Source organism: Scylla paramamosain, chromosome 29 (assembly GCF_035594125.1).
Source record: "Scylla paramamosain isolate STU-SP2022 chromosome 29, ASM3559412v1, whole genome shotgun sequence".
NCBI classification, from domain to species: Eukaryota; Metazoa; Arthropoda; class Malacostraca; order Decapoda; family Portunidae; genus Scylla; species Scylla paramamosain.
This window is the reverse complement of record NC_087179.1, coordinates 7172690-7195035: the sequence shown is the minus strand read 5'-3', so window position 1 is coordinate 7195035 and position 22346 is coordinate 7172690. Positions and strand designations below refer to the sequence as shown.

General features: G+C 42.1%; 1 protein-coding gene across 14 annotated transcripts in view; it reads right to left on the bottom strand.

The window, feature by feature from the left end:
• The window catches only part of LOC135115223 (protein lin-54 homolog), a 58805-nt gene that overhangs the window by 34595 nt on the left and 1864 nt on the right, over positions 1 to 22346 (bottom strand). For 9 of the 14 annotated variants that reach the window (XR_010275894.1, XR_010275897.1, XR_010275900.1 and 6 more), the window contains exons 5-21: positions 21806 to 21994; positions 20983 to 21102; positions 19496 to 19591; positions 19140 to 19268; positions 18332 to 18502; positions 17926 to 18095; positions 17456 to 17693; positions 17090 to 17289; positions 16442 to 16620; positions 8445 to 8563; positions 8069 to 8205; positions 7714 to 7828; positions 7116 to 7305; positions 6756 to 6926; positions 6282 to 6457; positions 5723 to 5918; positions 2564 to 2743 (exon numbers count right to left, since the gene is read on the bottom strand). Coding sequence is in view for 1 of the 14 variants with exons in the window: in XM_064031766.1 (XP_063887836.1) it covers positions 5760 to 5918; positions 6282 to 6457; positions 6756 to 6926; positions 7116 to 7305; positions 7714 to 7828; positions 8069 to 8205; positions 8445 to 8563; positions 16442 to 16620; positions 17090 to 17289; positions 17456 to 17693; positions 17926 to 18095; positions 18332 to 18502; positions 19140 to 19268; positions 19496 to 19591; positions 20983 to 21102; positions 21806 to 21994 (2559 nt within the window). In the remaining 13 variants the exon portion in view is untranslated. Of the gene's footprint in view, positions 1 to 2563; positions 2744 to 5568; positions 5919 to 6281; positions 6458 to 6755; positions 6927 to 7115; positions 7306 to 7713; positions 7829 to 8068; positions 8206 to 8444; positions 8564 to 16441; positions 16621 to 17089; positions 17290 to 17455; positions 17694 to 17925; positions 18096 to 18331; positions 18503 to 19139; positions 19269 to 19495; positions 19592 to 20982; positions 21103 to 21805; positions 21995 to 22346 lie in introns of those variants that run through there. The other 5 variants (XR_010275904.1, XR_010275905.1, XR_010275895.1 and 2 more) reach the window with 5 other exon arrangements.

The following is a 22346-nucleotide window of genomic DNA, read 5'->3' as shown; positions in this document are numbered from 1 at the left end:
GGTAGAGCCTGGCACCTCAGTGGGGTTGTTGTCTTTCTTTTGTCTCCCTTTGCCAGAGCCCCTCTTACATCCAAAAGAGTATAAAGTGAGTTACATAGCGCGCTATTAGTAAAAGTGACAGAATAACGGGTGATTGTAACAGAAAACTAAGTGAGGATAAAGATTAAGATGACTCATGAATATGCACCATTCATAAATTTGCATGTTTCTCTACATAGATTAATCCGACAAGCAAGAGATGAAAAATGGAATCTAACTTTCTTTTTTCAAAGTATTGGATTATGCATCAATTAAAGTGTGTCACGACCTATACTGGTTTTATTCAATATCTCTCTCTCTCTCTCTCTCTCTCTCTCTCTCTCTCTCTCTCTCTCTCTCTCTCTCTCTCTCTCTCTTAGCGACATATGACATCATTGTTGCATCACATTAAGCCAGTCGGAAAATCAGTCTTTGTTAGGCCAAGTCGAAGGAATGGCGGAGAACGATCACTAGTTGAAGTCATCAGTCACTCAAAGAAAAGAAGTAAAATCGGTGATCTTTATCCATCATTGCCTCCGTTTTCCTCCTGCCTTTTGCCCGACGACAGGGTGGCAGCATTCAAGAATAGCACGCTGGAGTACCGCGGTGAAGCTCGCCATGCTCAGTGATACATGACAAGGCAAGACCAAAGGCAAGTGGTTTTTGATAAAGACGAGGCTGCAACGAAGACAGCGAGACTGATGACCGTGTGTGTGTGTGTGTGTTTGTGTGTGTGTGTGTGTGTGTGTGTGTGTGTGTGTGTGTGTGTGTGTGTGTGTGTGTGTGTGTGTGAAGACTAACTTAAATCAGTGTGCTCTCTGTGAAGGGGAGGACTGTGTGTATGTATGTGCGTATGTCAAGACTACTTATAACTGACGTGCTGTCTCTAAAGGGAAGTAGTGTCGCTACTATGTTGGTGAAACCTCCACTCACCGCCTGGCAGCTCACCTCTACACAGTCATCAGTCCTCAGGTGTAATAATACTTTAAGTCCCCCCATTCCAGTTACCCATAAATCCACAAACCCACCAGTCCTTCAGTCCACCAACCTACCAATACCCAGTCTAACACAAAAGTTCACTAATCCAGCCCAGCCCCAGTGATCCACCATCCCACAGACACATCAGCTCACTGCCCACCAAGACACCACGCCGCCAGCAAACCACAACCCTGCCCACTAGACTCTCAAGCTAAGCCACACCCCAGTCCGTCATCCCTGCCAGTCTCGTCTACTATCCACTGAGCCGCCAGCACAGATCATCCCCGCCCGCTAGACCCACGAGCTACGCCACACCCCTGGCCGTTATCCCTGCCCTGTCAGAGCCTCGAGGATCTGACGCAGTAGGACGTCAGGGAAGCAGCTTGTCATCTTTGTGCCTTGAATACATTGTATAAAAATGTTGCTAAACGCTCGACATGCCTTGCCATTAGTTGGCACCCAGCAGCCGCGGGCCACGAGGGGCGGCCTTTGTTAGCTTCGTTATTATGATTCTGTGCTAGAGGTCCTGGCTGCGTTAGTGGCAGTAGTAGTACTGGTAGTGGTGGTGGTGGTGGTGGTGGTGATAGTAGTAGTGAAGGTAGCGGTAATGATGGTGGTGACGGTGGTAATTGAGATACACGTAGTGGCAGTGGCATTAATAAAACTAGTAGTAGTAGTAGTAGTAGTAGTGGTGGTGGTGATGGTGGTAGTAGTAGTAGTAGTAGTAGTAGTAGTAGTAGTAGTAATAGTACTAGTAGTAGTAGCAGTAGTGGTGGTGGTGTTAGTAGTAGTTGTAGTAGTAGTAATAGTAGTAGTAGTAGTAGTAGTAGTAGTAGTAGTAGTAGTAGTAGTAGTAGTAATAGTAGTAGTAGTAGTTCTTGTTGTTGTTGTTATTGTTTTAGCGGCAGCAGCAGCAAAAGCAGTACGGTGGTGGTTGTAGTAGTAGTAGCAGCAGTAGTAGCAGTAGTAACAGTAACAGTAGTAGGAGTGATAGTGACATCTGACGCACGAGAAGGGAGTACTGACAGGGACACCTCTGTACCTCCTCTATTTTCTTCCCAGTAAGATGACGCGACCACTGAGACGGGACCCGTGCCTGACCGGGGCACCGTACGCAGCGGTGGAATGACCTGCGTAAGGCGCGTGTGGGTGGTGGGGAGTGGGCGGGGCTGCATGTGTTTGGGGGAGACTGCTAAGGCGGGGTGCTACGTGGATGAGCGGGTGGGTGGGTAGACAGTGTGTGTGTGTGTGTGTGTAGGAGATCGGGCTGGAGTTTAATGGGTGGTTGGGTGGTTAGGTCGGTTGAGTGAGTCGATGGATGCTCTGTGTGTGTGTGTGTGTGTGTGTGTGTGTGTGTGTGTTCTTGAAGCTGTACCTGTATCACTAAAACTCTCGCGACTACCAGTGACATCGCATTTCTTTCGATTATAATAAAACTTAAACAATAATGATAATAATAATAATAATAGTAATAATAATAATAAAACAGGAAAATTTTTCCTTCTTGCCTTATATCCTATTAATCAGTAATTAATATGTACAAACACAAGCCTTAGTTTGTACTCACAAGGACAAAACCACTGCTGCCGTTGGGGTATTGTTGTGTTCGGCGAGGGTGTGAGGGAGGCGCGGGTGGTGTTTGCGAGGGGCGGTGTGGCGCGCGTCAGAGGCTCGCTCCCCTGGTGCCCGTCTCAACCCGAGAGCTCCAACTGTCCCGCCTGAAGCTGGAAGCTGCCGCCAGTGTGGACTGAGGTAAGGTAAGTGAATCAAGGTAAGTATGTATTGTCGGTTGGACTGTTAGTAAATTGGTGTGGGTGTAGTGCTACATGCCTGCAGGCTGCTTGGGTAGTCACGGTGGTACTTGTCTATTTGGTTTAGTTTGTCTTTAAGGGCTTGGTAGGTTGGTATTTCTAGTTCTTCTATTCTGTTCCATATTGTCTTGGCTCTGTAGTGTAGGCGTGTGTTAAGAGGTGTTGTTCTAGTGTGTGTGTGTATTTGTTCTGTTGTCATAGTGTACGGGTGTTTCTGGTTGGTGGCGAATCTCAGTGCTTTGTTTTGTACTTTTTGTAGTTTGCTTATCTGGTGTTTACTCATAGTGTGCGTTGGGATTGGTGGATAGTTAGTATAGGTAGGATTAGTGCTTTAACTAAGTGAATTTTGATTTTTTCTGGCAATTTATACAGTTTATATAGTTTCTGTAGTGCAACATCTGCTATATTCTTTCGTTCCTGAATGTGTTTGTAATAACCAGTGGTGGTAATGGTTAGACCTAGACATTTGCCATTATTTTTAAATTCTATTTCTTCGTCGTTGGTGATTAAGGGAAAGATTTTTTTGGCTCCGAGGTGGAGAGGCGTGAATTTATTCATGTTTGTTTTAATTTTCCATTTTCTTTCATAGTTATTAATTACTCTGATTGTTCTTTCAGTTTTTATGTTTAACATATTGTGGACTGAGGCTCGTATTATTTCTCTTATATAGTCACCTGTTGCTAAGGTTGCCACATCTCGCTTCATTCTCCACTCTGGGAAGAGTTTGCGAGTCACTCCCCTCTTGGAGGGTGTGCGAATAGTATGGTAATTGAGGCGTTCACGCACCGGCAGGATGGTGATGAAAGGCCTCTCTTGCCCTGTGTCGAGCACCTGGTGGTGAGACGCATCACTCACCACCCCCGACTAGCCACGTGAGAGGTTCCACTCTCTTGCACGGTCCACATGATCGTTTGTGAGTGAAAGATTTTGTTGGCTTAATTTGTTATCATAATAGAATATTGCCACAATCGTTGCCACATTACATTACATTAATATATACATTATGAATTGTGCCATCTATACAGTGGTTAAGAAATTAAGGGGCTGCAATTAAAGTGCAAATTTATAGAACACGACAAAAGATGTGCTGAATACAGGACCCTCAGGCTGACTACCTCACTGGAAGGAAGAGAAAGGTATACGCAAACACGAGGGATAGAGTGAATCTGTAATGATGGAGTGCACAGGGAGCCCTGCGTCCTGGCATAAGGGACGGGCACTATTAGAGATAGTAGGTGGATAAGCCAGCTGAAAGGTAAGTAGAGTCTACTTGTGGGAAGCCCTTACAACACTCAATTGAAAAATAATAGAAAATTAAATTACAAAAATAAACAAATATAACAGATGAAATGCTATAAGCGCAGTAGATGGTAGGAAAATGTGTGTGTGTGTGTGTGTGTATCATCATCATCAGGTCGTTGCCGATTCCTTAAGATTAAGAATACGGCCTTCAGTGTTAATCTGGCGTCACCAAAGCAAGTAATAGCATCGGGTCATACGGCAAACACCTAACTTCTTGAATCATTTACCTGGCAGTGTCGCAGCTCCACGACCATTATTCTGAAAGACTTCTGTGCCGCACCTCCACTACATTCAAAGGACCTAGTTTAAGTTACATGGGTTGTTAAGTTTTTTTTTTTTTTTTAACGGCTATAATGACAGATTATCATGATTTCTATTTTCCAAAGGTCTAGTTGAAGCTACATTGTTTTTTAAGGGTCTTTTTACGGTTCTAGTGACAGATTAATAAGACTTCTACATTTAAAAGGCTCTAATTGAAGATAAGTGTTTTTTCTACGGTTCGAGTGACAGATTAATTCCACTTTCACACATTTCGACTTTTTACTGTCCATGACCCGGCACCATGTATGCTACACACGTGTGCCAAGTCTAGAAAGCCTTGCTCACGCGGGGAAACCACCTTTCTCAGTGCACGTACCATAAGACACCAATTAAGACTTTATACCTTCCTCGTGAGACGCAGAGCCTGAGTCCCGGGACTGATGGTACAGAGAAAGGCAAAGGGAAGGCATCAGTACATCCCACAGGATCAGTCAATCCCACCGAGCCATCGCGCTCTCCCACCCGCCTAATAAGCCTTCCTAGCCTTCACCCTCTGTCTTGCCTGCTTCCATGGTCTGCCTCCTGATGCTTCTTGAAGTACTTTTTTTTTCTTCTTCTTTCTCTCTTCCCTTAGTTATACTATGGCTACTTTTCGGAGAACATTTTCTTTCCCCTGCGAAAGTTTGCAGGGTTACGCTTCATTAGGACCACCCGCAGCAGATTTATGAAAGGGTTGCCTCTCATTAGCATATTCACTGTAATCAGCATTCTTTAATTACATCACCTTGACAGTAAAGTAGTGAACATCACATTTACAACACTGACTGGAGGAAGATGGTGAGAGGAGCATGGCAACTTTCAAAAACGCACCTTTCACCTTGCCAGATTACGCTGGTGCAAGCGCGCATGCACACACACATACATTTAACACCGAGCACACAGCATCCTACATCTTGCTGCTGGATTAGAAGGTAAGTAACAGAACAAGTCACCTGTAAGTACCATCAGTTTGTGGAGCCTACAAGGGTCAGTTGTGAGAGTAGACATGTATGTACACCAGACCACATGCAGGTGATGGGAGGTAGGACAGACAGGATGAAGGGGCAAAAGGTATGACAGTGGTAGTGATGGGCTGATAACCTTAAAGTCTTCCTGTCCAACCTGTATCATAGGCATTAGCTGTAGTTAAGAGGATGAATTTTATGGTTCAATAATTTTATTGAGCTTCTTTATCTTGCACTTCAAATATTCTGTAATTTTCTTACATCTATCTTTAGTGTAATACTCAAAAATGTAAACCAGAACACATGTTGCAAATTCACATGCCATAACTCTTGATCCTGCATACTTACTGGAACAAATTATAACACTAGTCTGGAATTTGTTCTATCATTGCATCATTTGTTCATCCATAACCTTAGCCACCCATTCTGGATGTGCAATATTGATTTTTTCAATGATGCCATTCACTTGGAAACAGAGAGACTGGATCTGCTTATCCCACTGAGGAAGGACATCACGTGCCTCAAAGTGGAGGATGCCATCAATCTGAGAAGGAGAGAACTTATCTATATCTGATCTATATCTGACACTGGTTTTTATGAACTCTCCCAAAGGAAATGGCTACAACAAATGTCACCTTTCATTCCTATCCTGGCATTTTTTCCTTGCATGCTTTAATCTTATTTTCCCCTCACTCATTTTTCCACCAACGGCTGATGATCCTAAGAGTGTGAATGAGTGCATGAGTGTGTGGTGCTTTGTCTGGGTCACCCCATGTGAGATTACCTGCCTGGTATAAAGACAGACGGAGAACTAAAAATAAGGATTCCTAAGGAAAAAGATTTCTGTCTTCAACATTAATTCAATCTTGTTGTGTTCTGTGTTCTTAAAGATAACAACTTTCCTTACCTGATCAATGTACCCATTCATGCGTCCCTCAGTAATCATCTGGCTGGCTATTTTCTCAGCTTTTGCTGGAGATATTTGAAGGAGAGCCCCAAGTTCAGAGAATGTTATGTTGTTATAAAGCTTGCTAGCTGCCAGCAGGTTGTGTTCTGTAACAGCTCTGTCCAGAATGGTAGACCCTAGAATTGTGGAAAAATTACATGAGTATATTCCTGCATTGTCTCAGGCTTTCCAAACACACATGTCTACCAGTGATATCACTGCTATGTGACCTTGATTCCATCACTCTGTAGGCTACTAATATGCAAGTTTTTTTTCTGACACACTTCATGAAATGCCACAATCACATATATAATGATGAACTGTTATTAGCTGGACAAGCCTGACACAAGCAAGCATGTATGTTCCCTTTCAAAATGATGATGAAAGAGATCATGATAAACTAATTTTTATCTTGGCAGCACAACTCCTACCAACCATCTGATGTGGTGGCCTGCTGATGTGGCTGCTGCATGTTCTGAAATTCTGTGAGTTCATTGTGGCGGATGATCCTGTCAAGGTGCATCTTCTCCAGGATATGATAACAGGGCAGCTTTTGGCAACGCTCATCCTTGAACAGCGTCCCCAGCATCCTGGATCGCTGCTGGCCTGCAACAAGACACACTGCTCTATCTTTCTCTCAAACTGACCTGGGCTTTCAGATTTCATTCTTCTTTCCTGAACCAGGATGAACAAATCCTTGAATGTTCAAACTACTGAACCATGCTAGTGGGCCATTAAATTTATTGAAAAGATCATCCTAAAAGCATGAGAATATGTCACAAGTCTTATACATACCTGCTGAAGCTAAGACAGTACAGATGAGAGCCTTCTTCAAAGCTTCCATCCTCTCATCCTCATGAATGATGGGTCGGTAAGACAACTCATTGTAGCTCTGGGCTGCCTCTATGAACTTCCGTCGGTAATCCAAAACTCTTGCATAACAAACTTTGTAGTAGATGAGCAGCTGTTCATTCTTGGACTCTGCCTGGAATGATGCAATCACTGAGTATCAATGACCTTACATAATTCCAAGTTTAGGAAATGAACATTGAATAAAAATGACTTACACTTAATAAAGAGAAAAGGGCTAAGGCATGATGGAATGCTGAAGTTGAAATGAAGGATGCATGAGAGTATGGTTGTAAAGATATGACTGGAGATATTTGCCCAGGCCACACCCATAATGGAAGTCTTTGTCAGAAGGAAATGCAAGGACTAACACAAGAGCAGTGATTTCAGTGCCATGTCATATCACCATGGAGCAGGAAACATTAGTGCTCTTCTACAACTCTAATGGTGATACAGTGTCCTGGTTGTCTAGCTCTCATGATTCCTTTGAAAATCTGTTGTGCTTGCCCAGCACAGCAGAAGCTGGAGTGCTGGCCTGACTCACCTGCAGGATGCTGGCTCTGTTAATATATGCCTCTCCCTGCACTGGGTCATCATCCTCCAGATAGAGGCGGGCAATCTTGAGGTAGGTTTCCAGCTTATAGTCAACACTGTACTGCCTGAAGAATACATAAACATGATTCAAATAACAACAACAACTCTTCTTGTCTTCTTGAGAAAATATACAAATAACTACAGCTAATACAAATTGTGGATTAAATGTTTGCCTACTGCATGCATGCAGCTTCTAGATTATGATATGCAACCAAACTAGAATGGAAATCTTTAAGATAAACATTCCTGAATATCACAGTATTTGCAGTTCATATCAGTTAAGCAGAAATTCTATTTGTGCTTACTTCTGTCCTGTTTCGAGAGGAATTCCAGTAAGAACAGCTGCTGCTTCTCTCCAGGAACTCTCCCTCTCATATATGTCAGCAAGGTGTTGCCTGATGCTGGCCACTTGTTCCTTAAAGCTGATGACTTGAGGCTGAACCTGAAGGTATTCAAATGAGTGAGGCTTCTTTCAGATGTGTGGAGAAAACACACATACAGAAATTCATTAATAGTGAATCAATGTACATTACAAATACTTTGTTATTATGTTGTTTCTTTTCTTTCCAGCTTCTTCCTTAAATGCTACATCACATGTTTGAAATAATCCAAGCTGAATAAAAGAAAACTACTGCTACCAATGAGCAGCTGGTAGGTGAGAAATGTTCATGCATGACTTACTTTATCAAGAGTGAAGTGGGCTACTGTCTTTGCCACACCATCAGCCATGGATGTGAGTTGCGTAGAGACGTCTGAGAGCAGCTGGCGAGATATTACCAGACTGACATTCTCCTTCACAACTGAACAGAAATAACATAACACATCAATGGTGATAAATGGTGTTGATGAATGAGATATATGTAAAATGTTTACAATAAGGAAAAAATACTAAGACAGAATGAACGTCATAAAATGACATTTAGCTCCGTGAGAGAGAGAGAGAGAGAGAGAGAGAGAGAGAGAGAGAGAGAGAGAGAGAGAGAGAGAGAGAGAGAGAGAGAGAGAGAGAGAGAGAGAGAGAGAGAGAGATTACTACACACATAAGTTTTCTGCTGCTATGTATCTAACACCTGCCTACTGCATAACTAAATGTATGTGTTCTCAGCTGAAGACCAACACCTCAGGATCAAGACAATGTATAGCTTATTCTCTTTGATAAAGGAGGCAGTATTAGGTTTAATCACTCAAAGTTAAAGTAACTTCATTGTTCATTAAATAAGGTTTATTTTCACCAATTAAATTCTGTACATAATTTCCTAAAGCTTTACTTGCTTCAATAAAAGCTTGGTGAGCCTGTAGTGTTGACTGTGCTGAGTTATTTAGCTGTTATTTTACCCTCATCCCTCAGAATTTGTCACTTGTTACCCCCTTACTGGGCCAAGAGAGTGAAATACACCGTGTTTACAGGGTAGCTGACCAGGTGACTCTTCTCATTAAAGATCTTACCGTAATTTGAAATATAGATATACATATAGATGTTGTTGTGGCTACGTAGGCCAGGTAGGCCTGGCTGCTCTCGCTACTCTCAGCCTGCCGGTGCCCTCACTATTACGTCTCAATGATAGATTGAAGTTGAGGTAGAAGCATCAGTAGAATATTGAGCAAAATAAGAGAAGGATGGACCAGGAAGCTAAGATGGAGGCTACCACATCAGCTGATGTAAACAACAGAGCCCAAAGTAAGACTGATATTTACCCATGTACAAAATGCCAAAAACATTGCAATATGGGTATTAAGTGCAATAACTGCAGCATGTGGACTCACTACCTATGCACAGAGCTGCCAACCTATTATGTAGTGGTGCTGACTAAATCCAATAGGAGATACACATGTCTATTCTGTGTAAAACTTAACTATTCAGATTATGACACTCAGGCAGAAGAAATAGAAGACAGCAAGAAAAATGAAAACACTCCTTTAGGCTCCCAAGATTTACCTAGTTCAGAAACAACACAAAGCACTGGAAAAGGGGAGAGTACAGAATCTAAGGATCAGAAAGGTGATGAAGCTAGGCCAAGCACCATAACTACTGAATCCACTACTATTACTCCTCCTCCTCCTGCCGACGCCACCCAGGTAGACAACCCCATAAGGCATCTCAAGACCTGCAGATACTATAGGAAGAATATTTGCAAATTTGGAGTTAGGGGAGAAGGCTGTAGCCACAACCATCCAAAAGCATGCACCAAGCTTTTAAGGCATGGCCTGGATAAGAAATTAGGATGCACGCTTGGCAGGAGGTGTCAGGACTACCACCCAATCATCTGCCGAAATGCCATCTGGACCCAAACTTGCTTCTAAGAAAAATGTCGGTACCCGCACCCAAAAGGAACAACACGAAAGAGAGAGGACGACATCATAACTCATCCTCAGCAGAACAACACCCCAAAGGAGCAAGTAAAGGTGAACGCTACAATGGAAAAGCAGCAGGATAGACAGAATGCCACAGCAAACCAGTCCCAAACCATGGAGACAGAACAGAATCTTTTTTTAGACAAAGTCTTCCAGAAAATAACAGAAATGGAGAAACAACAACAGAAAACCATAGGCTACCTAATGGACAGACTGGAAAGACTGGAGATGAGGGACAGGGGGTGCAACCGAATGTACCACTAATCTCTTTCTCTTATGCAAACATCAGAGGTCTCTGTCCAAAGTCAAACCAGGTCAAACTCCCAATGCTAAAGGAACTAGCCCATCAAGGAAATTCAGTGTTTCTAGCACTAACAGAGACCCACTTGACCAGAGATCACCTGGATGCAGAAATCGCCTTTGACGGCTACACCATCTTCAGAGCTGACAGAATAAACAGAAGCCACGGAGGAGTCATAAATTATATCAGGAATGACATGGCGGCAAGTGCCGAGAATATGGGCACATTTTCCAACGGAACAACAGAGCTACTGACAATCTACCTGAAAAAGCTAGATCAGCTGGTAATTACAGCATATAGACCTCCAAACACATCATCAGAACAGTTCGAAGAGGTAATTTTAAGGATGAAAGAAATACTAGACTCCCTCCCAAGACAGACCACAGAAGTATTGATTCTTGAGGATTTTAACTTCCCATACATAAACTGGGAGGATATGAGGATTACCGGGGGCAGCCTTGAAGACAAACAACAAGCTATAGCCCTTACAAACCTGATGGTGAAGCACTTCCTTTCCCAAATAATAAAGGAACCTACCAGGGGGAATAACATTTTGGACCTAATCCTCACAAATAGCCACAACCTAATCCACTCATACGAAATCTGCGAAACTATCCTGTCCGACCACAACTACATTCATGTAAAAACAACCAGCACGGACAAGCCTAAGGACTATTACTACGAAAGGAGAGCAGCAGCTGAAGACCACATAGGCAACCTGAACTTCTACAACCCCAATATCAACTGGGAACAAGTCAGAGCAGAAATGAGAGCCACAAATTGGGAGCATCGACTACATATGACCAATATAGATGACCTCCTTAAGGAAATAGTAGCAAGGTGTCGCGAAATCTGCCTCAGACACATACCACAGAAAGCAAGAAAAAAAGACAAAAACATAATTCCCCGAGACCGTAAAATCCTCATGAGAAGGAGACACTCACTCTGTAACAAGCTTAGGAGAACAAGCTTCACACCTGCCAAAGAAAAAATCAAATCTCTAATTGAAGAGGTAGAAACCAAGCTTAAACTATCTCATGAGGAACAACAACAGAGAGAAGAAAAAGAAGCAGTATCCCGTATTAAGGAGAACCCAAGGTACTTTTTCTCCTATGCAAGAAAGAAACTGAAGGCCAAATCGGTGGTTGGACCACTCTATGGAGTGGATGGAGAACCGACTGCGGACCCCAAACAAAGGCAAATATACTGAGGAGCCAATATGAGAGTGTCTTCAGCAACCCAAATGAGGAAAAGAGGATAACCAACCCAGGACCTTTTTTCACTGACTCTTCCAACATCCCCCAAACACTTTCCTCACTCAGCATCAGTGAGAAGGACATAACAGAGGCAATAAAAGCCATAGCCCCTGATGCAGCAGCTGGACCCGATGTCTTTCATGCCCAACTGCTAAGAAACTGCAGCCAGGAACTAGCCAAACCACTCCAAATGCTGTGGTCACTCTCACTGCAATCTGGAACAGTGCCTGCAGCCCTCAAGTCTGCCATCATCACACCCATACACAAGGGAGGCAGCAGAGGCCTAGCCAGTAGATACAGACCAGTTGCCCTGACATCCCACCTCATCAAGATCTGTGAGAGAATAGTACAGAAGAGGATGGTGGAATTCCTAGACAAAAAGAAGGCCTTTAACAATGGACAACATGGTTTCAGACAGGGCCGCTCATGCCTGTTCCAGCTACTACAACATTATGAGAGGATCCTAGAAAGTACACAAGATGGCCACAATGCTGACGTGATATATTTGGATTTTGTGAAAGCTTTCGATAAAGTGGACCACGGGATACTCCTGTACAAACTCCGAAAACATGGAATAGTGGGCCCACTTGGAAGATGGCTACACGGCTTTCTGACTGGGAGGACCCAACAAGTATCAGTCCAAGGTGAACTCTCTGAACTGAGCATTGTACGGAGTGGAGTGCCCCAAGGCTCAGTGCTGGGACCACTCCTATTTTTAATCCATGTAGGAGACATTGACGACAACCTGGAACACGCTGAAGCATCCTCCTTTGCAGACGATACCAGGATAAAACATCAAATAACATGCCCAGAAGATGCAGCCAATATTCAGGGATATTTGCACAAAATACTGGACTGGGCATCAACCAACAACATGCTCCTTAATGGCGACAAATTTGAACTGATACGCTACGGGAGAAACGAAGTCCTTAAAAACTCAACATGCTATGAATATAACAAAATCAGCCAATAGAAGACAAAGAGCATGTCAAGGATCTGGGAGTCCATATGAGCAGCGACGCAACTTTTTCCCACCATATCAACAAAATAGCCGAAGCAGGAAAGAGCATGAGTGGGTGGGTGCTGAGAACCTTTGCCTCCAGGGATGGGCAGTGCCTGAAGACTCTATGGAAATCTCTGGTACTCCCAAGGCTGGAGTATTGCTGTCAACTCTGGTCCCCACACAAGATCCAAGAAATTACTACCCTAGAAGCCATCCAAAGAGCCTTCACTGCAAGAATCCAGGAGGTACAGCACTTGGACTACTGGGAAAGGCTCAGTGAGCTGAAATTGTACTCGCTACAGCGAAGAAGGGAGCGATACTGTATACTGTACGTGTGGAAAATATTAAAGGACAGAGTACCAAACGTGGGGATCATAGTAAACCAACATCCGAGGAAAGGGAGACTCTGCTTCATCAAGGGTGTCCAAGGCTCCATACAACGAGTGAGGACACTGACCCACAACTCCTTCACCCACAATGGACCTCGTCTGTTTAACTGCCTCCCCCAAGAACTCAGAGATCTGAGTGGAACTAGCCCTGAAACCTTTAAAAGAAACCTAGATAAGTGGTTAGAAGGGCTACCAGACCATCCACCAATACCAGGATACCCCAGCTGCCACCACAACACCTTGCCTGAAGTACTCCAGGAACAGGAAAGGGAAGAGACAGTGGGATCGACGGGGACAGGCGGAAGCCGACTTCAGCCCTGCTGTTAATGGGCAGAATTTTCGAAAGTATCGAAAGTAAGTATAAGTAAGTCCTTCTGCAACATCACTCTCATTGCCTGCTTTCAGAATGGACTCCAGAACAGCCCTGTATCTGGAAAACAACAAATCAATTAACTCCCAAGCAGGAGGGGTCTAGGGGCTAGGATATGTTTGAGAAATTTGAAATATTAAGGTAAATTTCCTTAGATTTTTAACACCCTTATTTCACTTATTTTTCATCCCCCCCAAAAAAACCCAATTCTCCACAGGTCCCCACGCTTGTTTGAGGGGTTAGGGGAGGTTAGCGGTGGAATGGAGGGGACGGACTTCTTATCAAGAAATACCGATTTGGTTAGCTGCTGAAGCATTTTATATAAAACATTACCTAACCTAACCGCAGGGGGATGGGGAGCTTATGCTTGACAAAATTGGTCCACTAGATACTCGAGTTAGTCTCCGAAGATTTAGCATTCAAGCTTGAGCACTTAAGGGGGGGGGGTATGGAACTGAGCTTTACCCACCCTGGAAAACGGTCATGGGGCGTAAGTAAGTGATCTTACTGTGCTGAGGCCACCGTTGAGCTGCCCCTGGCCAGGCAAGCCTCTGTGTGTTCCCGCCTCCCTGAACCACACCACCACTCTACACCACATACCACTCACTTGTCATGGTCCTTGTGGGAACCGCCGGACGAAACAAGCGCCTGCAGCTGTTGACGAATCTGCACAGCGAAAGCCATTGCCGTTTTTCACTGAAAACAGAAATGCGACACACACCAACAGCGACGGACAAGACTGAGATGAGGCAGCGAGGCGCGAGCGTCAGCTGGACCTGTGACGTCACAACAAAACAACACTACCATCATCACTATCATCATCAGCAGCAGCAACAGCAACCATTCATATCTCCGCCTACTACCCTTAAGGGGCCCATACACGTTCAAAAAAAGCGTCAAAATTTTGCATCAAAATTTTGATGCAAAATTTGAGTGTGTGTAGGACGTTTTGATGTCAAAAAAAGATTTGAAGCAAAATTTTGATTGATCAAATCCGTTTGATATTTTTTGACGAGTCGTCAAATTTTTGATGCGTGTGGGGGCTCCTGTCAAAATTTTGATCAAACTGTTTAGTTCGCAGGTGACTGACAAGGAGACAGGATCGTCATGTCTGCGAAGGAAGAGGCCGAAAAGAAATTTTTGATTTCTTTTCGATTTGATATATATATATTCTTCTTTGATTTGATATATATATATATATATATATATATATATATATATATATATATATATATATATATATATATATATAATTTTTTTCCACTATATTAAATAACACCCGAGTCATGTCACTATTTTTACAGTACAGTTTACATAAAGGTATTTTATTTGTGTGAAAATGTATAAAGTATTACCATCCGCAGTGACCAGCAAGTTTATCCAAGTGTATCTATAGTTGTTTGTGCCTGGCCAACCAACTGCATACTGTCAGTGATTGGGATGGATTGTAGTTACTCCATGAAATCTGCTTATGAGTGAATCAAGTGCCAAATATAATAAAAAAAATAAAATAAGAAAAGAGATAGTTTGGCTTAACTTCACATTAATCAGCTCACTTACTTTATCCTTTCACTCCTGAGTACATTAAGTGGAACTAAGGACACAAATGAGAAATTACTTTTCAGTCTTAAGCTTTAAATCAGGTTAATAACTGATAACAAAATGTGAGATAAGAAAACCCGTTTAGGACAATGTCCATGTGTATTACTATATGGACACTCCAGAAGAGTGGGATGGCAAGTAGGGAACAAATAGGAGATATGATGTGGCATAAACTATAATGTATGGGAATGGATGCGCCTCCTGTTCACACTAGTTATAAACGTCCCACTTTGAGGTCCTGAGAAGGAAGCAAGACACTTATGATGATAATAATGATGAACACAGCTTCTCATTCTGCACAGCATCCAGTAAAAAGCACTATAATTTCTAGGCACGGTTATTGAATTATAAGTTTAGCTGTCAAACTCAAAATTTATTAGCAAAGGAAAGAACAATGTGGAAACTCATGAATGAAGACTTTTAAGCATGAAGAGAATCTTGTTAAGTTATAAAAAATATTTGTCAGGCATTAATACTTATATAATAATGTAAAATATTATATATTTGTATATATTACTTGAAATAACATAATGCACAATAAAACAAAATAAAGTTATGAATACTGGGGTTCCCTGAATACATTACTGATACAAAACAGGACTGCATGTAAACCATCAATTTACTTTCCTTATCATTCCTAGAAGTGCTGTTTTATAAAATGAGAGAGAGAGAGAGAGAGAGAGAGAGAGAGAGAGAGAGAGAGAGAGAGAGAGAGAGAGAGAGAGAGAGAGAGAGAGAGAGAGAGAGAGAGAGAGAGAGAGAGAGAGAGAGAGAGAGAGAGAGAGAGAGAGAGAGAGAGAGAGATTGATATAAATTAGTGATGAACACTGACACATGGCTGTGCTCATCTGACTGGCAACATATTTGCAGGCAATTATTATTATTTTTTTTTTTTCAGCAAAACAAGGAAATGATCAACTGTCTAGCAAAATGCAGTTTAGGCTCTTTATCCAACACCTGACACTGATGAGAACAAAAACTAGAAACTTTTGTGCCTCATTTTGGGAGCATTTCTTGTGAGGGAAAATGACCTGCCATATCAACATACTACTGAAATACACAAAATAATATCAATGCATTGAGTTCAGTGCTACGTGTCACCCAGCCCTGAAAGACAACAAACCACTTCATTAGTTTACAAAAAACATTGCAATACTTTATTATTTAATTTTTGTGTGTATCTCCACTATTACTTATGTATTTCTCAATGTATCTGGCCATGTATTTATCTAGCTTAAGTAAAACTGAAAAGATATGCATGAAAGCACTACTCACACACAACCATACAGTCTTCATATCTTCACAGTTTAATGTTAATGGCATGAGGTGTAATGTGGTGCTCAACAGAAATGTACAGCAGTGCACGGAAAAGGTGAGTCAGGGACGAAGCACTCTGTTCACTGACCTCTAGATCGTGACGTGTAGCTGCCAATGATCTGCATTAGGCATCGTGAGAACTCCGAGATGACAGTTTGTTCCAACTGAGCAGCTGACACCAAGGCTCCCTCTGCCTTGTCTGCCTGTGCTAGCAAACACTGGCATGTTGCCTCCACCACCTCCTTGTTCATTCGATAGTAACCAGATCTGCAAAAAGAAAAATAAATAAATAAAAAAAAATAAAACAAATAAATAAATAAGTAAATAAGTAAATTAATAAATTAAATAAATAACACAAATTATCATTTTCATCATTTTTTTCTCTGTTACTTTCACACATCCTCTAGAATCTTTCTTTTCTGCTTGAATTTTCTTCCCCAAATGACATTGTGTTCGTAAAAACTTGTGACAAATTCTTCTTGAGGACTGTGTATCTCACTGTTTGTTATGTGCTATAAGTCATCTTATAGTTATCTTATCACAAACTGGAATTTTTAAGAGATGTATGGTATTTATGAAAAGATTAAAGCAATAGCTCTATTACCAAAGCAACTTCATGGCTTCTTTGATATCCTGCAAAAACTACTATGGCTCCTCAGATGCTCTTTTCCTGCTACAAGTGGGCCAACATTTCTTAGGTTTAAAATTTGTCTTGAAGTACTCAAGTAATGCTTACTTTGAAGTGGTAGGAAGAATCATTTTATTGGGTGAGTGATGTGAGAATGAAGGTAATTTTGATTTAACGGCCTTCTGCTGATTGACCCGTGCTTCAGCACATTTGGCCAGCTGCATCAGTCCCTTCCTCTCCAGTGCTGGTGTCATGTCCACATTCTTGCAGCCCACACACTTGCACATGTTGGAGCATGGGATCTTTGCCTGCAAATAATCACATATTAGTTAAATGATAAAATGGTGCAAGTAATTACTATATATTTTGTTTGTGGCAGGTAAAAGATGCCTTTTGTATCTACAAAATATTGACAGCAACAAAACAAATACCACCTATGCATTTACTAAAAATAATCCATAAAAATACACTTACCTCATAACATTCACAGTAGTTCTTCAGGCACCCAGACCGCTTACAGTTGCAGCCTTTGTTGTGTCTCCTTTCATTATCGCTTCCACCTTTGCCAATCTTTGGCCGGAAAGCTTGGGGATTTCTATCCAAACATGCCTTGATTGCTTTCTGTCTATCCTCCTCATGATTTAAATTGTTGAAACAGTTTGCACAATTACAGTTGTTGCAAAATTCTCCATTTGCAAAGCAATCACAGTATCTAAGGAAGAAAGAAAAGGTCACTTAAGTACATGCAAAATAGCCTCCATTTTGCCACATGCTGACGAACCACCAATGTGGGAAAACAGTTTACTCATACATTCTCAAAATGGGTACCGGTGTATTGATAGGAAGGGACTCAATGAGCTTTTTTGTAGTTCTGATGTCAAGAAGGAAGGCATGAAGAGGATATGGTGGAGGGGAGCTTTTTTAAAGTAAGCAAGAATACTCACAATTTAAGACACTGGCTCTTTTTACAGTTGCAAGGTTTTCTTGGTCTGATCCCATTTGCATCAATGATTGTGCGAGAAGGCTGTGGCTTTGTGGTGTGTGGGATGATGGTTCCTGGAGGAATCTGGTTTGATGCTTGAATTGTGCTGTTGCTTGTAGTGTTTGACTGAAGCTATAACATAGCAGAATTTAATTTAAACTTTATCCTATGTTAGGTAACAATTTTGAAATATTTTGTTGTTGTTTTCTTCATGATGAAGAGTGCACCAGAAATTACAGAGACGCAATAAAACATCTCCCAAATACGAGGTCCACCAGAAGCAGGATGTACCAGTATGTCACCTGCCACCTAAGTGTTAATATGATAGCTTGGTGTAAGTGACAACTGCAGTGTGAGCACCAAGGTACCTGTGACATGTAGTGAGCTGGGATCATAACCACTGAACCTGGCTGGGTGTTGGAAAGGACTCCTGGGGGCAGGGCAGAGGCTGGGAGGGTCAGGTTGGTCTGAGGCATCCCACCTGACACATTGGACGAGCCTGAGCCGGACACTGGGATGATCACCCGCTGCTTGTTCCCCTGCATAGGAGTGGTGAGGGGATTAAGACTGAAGTTACTTGAAGCAATTTAATTCAACATGAGAAAAAATTACATGTACACCAACTCATCATTTATTTGGTTCTACTATTTCAAAGGGGGAATTAGTTTCAACTAGAGGTGCATGCCAAGTATACAGTACTGTAACCATCCTACCCATGGCTAGTTACCTGCCATGTGTACTGCTACATACCATACCAACACTGCCATCACAGCATGGTAATCATAACAGTAAGAGCAAAGTCAAACTTACAGTCTGATTGGGAGCAATGGGCATAGCCTTAATTTTGACCTTACCCTCCTATTAGCACCTTCAACTTCACTCATATGCACTTTCTTTACAAACTCTTTGCTCTTCATCTCAATATAGCCATACCATGTCTGTGTGTTCCTCTTCACCCATTTCACCACTCCACAACTTATACAGCATCCACACTTGCTCATGCCACATCTCATACACATTCTCATTGACCTCAGCCACCCATCTTGTCACTGCACATGCCCCATTCAGACAGCTTGTTACCACTCTTGATTCTTGTGCCATTCCTACATTAACTAATTATTCAACCAACAAAAATCAAATTAAAATGTTAACAATAACAATTAAAAAAAAACAAACCTTATTGGAGAGAACTTGCACATTTTGCTGCTGTGCTGTCAGTTGCTGCACTTGATTGGCTGGAATCTTGATGACCTGCTGTCCCCCAGAAGTGACAATCTGGCCACTCCGGACGGTGCTCACTGTCCCCTAAGGAAGACACCAGACACTTGCTTCCCCTTCAACAGCACATCACTCTCCCAACTCTCCCTTTCCCACTATCAACTCAAAACTTACATTTCTCTCTCTTACAAATAATTTAATTTACCTCCCTGTCCCAGTTTGACATGCACATCTCTTTCACAGCTTCAACTTTCCCTCATGGTGCTGCAAACATTGCCATAATGAAACAAGCACAGCCACACAACACTACTCACCTGTCCAGGTTGAGGAATATTGCTCTTTATGACAATCTTCTGAGGACTTGAAAGAATGTTCCTCACAGCTCCACCACTGCTCACTTGAGTTAAAATCTGCAAAGACAGTGTCCAGATACAACTCTAAGCACCTCAGTTAAACTGTTGGCATGAGAATACACAGGATATCAGATAGTCCTTCTGTGTCAACAAAGTATTAAGTGAGGGCAACATTTTGTGAAATACAGAAATTGCTGGATGACAACATTTATGATGAATTCCTGGCTGAAAAAAGTACACACAGCATACATTCTAATAATGAACAGTGAGTGGAAGTCACTCACACATTCATTTTTACATATATGTAGATACAGATTATAATCTCTTAGATGACTTAAGGGAGTCATAATTTTAGTGTATCTGTTGTAACCCAAGAATCACCAAGAAGAAATCAAACACATGAGCTATCACCACCCTGACAGATGAGAGACGAGATGTGACCATCGAGATCAACATGCGGCAAGTCATCACAAGACTAACAGACCCAGAGAACAGCAGTAGATTACAAGAAGAGGTACCAAGGTGGCTGTCACAAAATTAGTACACAAGGGAAACAGAGGTCACCAGCAGCAAATGACATGGACAAGATGGACAGCTGGCACAACATATGAAACGCTGCCTCCTTGTTCCTTATTAGATGTGATTTACCAAAGTTACTAAAAATTTTAAAAAATGCAAAAATAAACCATGATTGAAGTCTGAGAAGATAAATCTAGTTACTTGAAAAATTAGGGAAAAAACAAGATCGTGCAATATGGAAGCATGACATACCTAAATATTAATCTCAACTCCTCAAATACGAAGAAGCAATATAAATAATGATGAATGTCGGATGCATCCACTGACGACTCTCTACTTGATGCTTACATAACTTGTTTCTAGGATGGTTAGAAAATTCAACAAATGATTACACTATTAACTGCACTTTAGGATGGCTGGCACTTAGCCACCAGTCACAGGCAGCCATTCATACCATTCATAGCCAAGCAACACACAATCCTGCACCATAACAATGTTTAGAGGGATAAATGGTAATGTTGCTGAACTGATAATTAACAATGACAACTTATGTAGGGAATTACAGATAGAAGTTTGCTTAAATCTTGTATTCCTATGTATAAGAGTTTGCACAATAGCTTCTGCCCATCCTGCATGTAAAGCCTTGTTTGTAATATGTTGGCTAATAATGCACAATATTCCATCCCTTCATGAAAATGCATACAGCTTTTCTCTGTGACTAAAGATTCATAATTCTTATCATATATATTTTTAAAATGGAACCTCCAATAAGAAAAATATATTCACATACAGAAAATAGCATAAATATAGAAATAAGACTTAAAGAAGCACAAACAAGACAAAGGCTGGAGCTTGCTGATGAAACACACAATAATGGCAGCCCCTTATAGACAAGCAGGGAGGAAAGCAGCCACTGCCGGACAACCCACCTGCTGTGTGGAAGGAGGGGCTGGGGCAATTTTGGTGGGTGACTTGGAGGACACAGGGACCAACTTATTGGGACTCTTCACAGGGGACACTCCACCCATACTCACCCGCTGCACAACAATCTGCTGAACGGAGGCTACATTAACAACCGGTATCTTCCTCCTTGCACGGAGCTTCTTTCTTCGAATCTAATCTACAGAGATGCCTGTTTCTGGCAATTCCCTTACAGGATGTGGATGGCCATGGCAAAAGTCTCCATCTGCACCTGTCCATGCACCTCATCCCTGCACTCTACTGTCCTACCACTCTCTTGTCCTTGCTCTCATATATTCTAACAATCTATCCTCACACTTTATTGGGGAATGTCTCCTTAATTGTATTCATCTTTACACTTTCTTTCCCTGTCTACTTTCAGACCTCTAAAGATTACCAACATAGCTTCTTGTAGTTGCAGAATGATATCCAGAATTCTGTTCAATTTTTCTGATGGCATTTGAGAGGGAAGCTGGAGCTACACCACAACTCCATTTACCTTTCTGGGATTTCTGATGCCTCACTTTTTCTGGAGATATCCCTTAATCACCTTATTATTATTATTCCTACCATAATTACATCTAGCTCTGATCTTCATCTTAGCTAAGTCTACTTCATCAAATGGAGGAAAATGAGTGCAGGGTGATGGTGTCATTCTGTTGGAGAGAGAGAGAGAGAGAGAGAGAGAGAGAGAGAGAGAGAGAGAGAGAGAGAGAGAGAGAGAGAGAGAGAGAGAGAGAGAGAGATGCTGCATCAAGACAAAACTCAGGTTCACCAGTGTTCCTTCCTGACCTTGTTTGGAGATTGGCCCTGTGGCTTGGAGGATGGCAAGAAGCCCACATGCTGTGCCTGCTGCAAGGTCAGCTTGGCAGGGGAGGCTGCAGTATTACCACTCTGGCTGGTGATGAGGCGCACCTGCTGGCTCCCAATGTTGCTCATGCCCCCGCCAGCCTGACTGCCGATGATCACCTTGGTCACCGTCTGCACAGGCAAGGCAGGCATGTCAGCATGTCAGTTGGAAACGTTTCTCTCACAGCTACATCATCACAAGTCCTATATGCTCTCAAACCAAAGAGGGTTTATGATCAATCAGTTATGATTCACATTCTTCATAAAAGGGTAAAGGAAATCATCATTAACATTTTAAAGATTAGTACAGAAAAGTCCTGACTAATAAGCTGTACTTCCAGAGTATGTGCAAGAATCAACAAACCACAAGTCCCTGCATTAACTATATATCTATATAGCTTATCTCTATCACCATGTATCCTGTTATGAAGCTTTTTCTGTCTAGAGCTAAAGGGAACACTTCAAAGACTACAGACCACTCTCC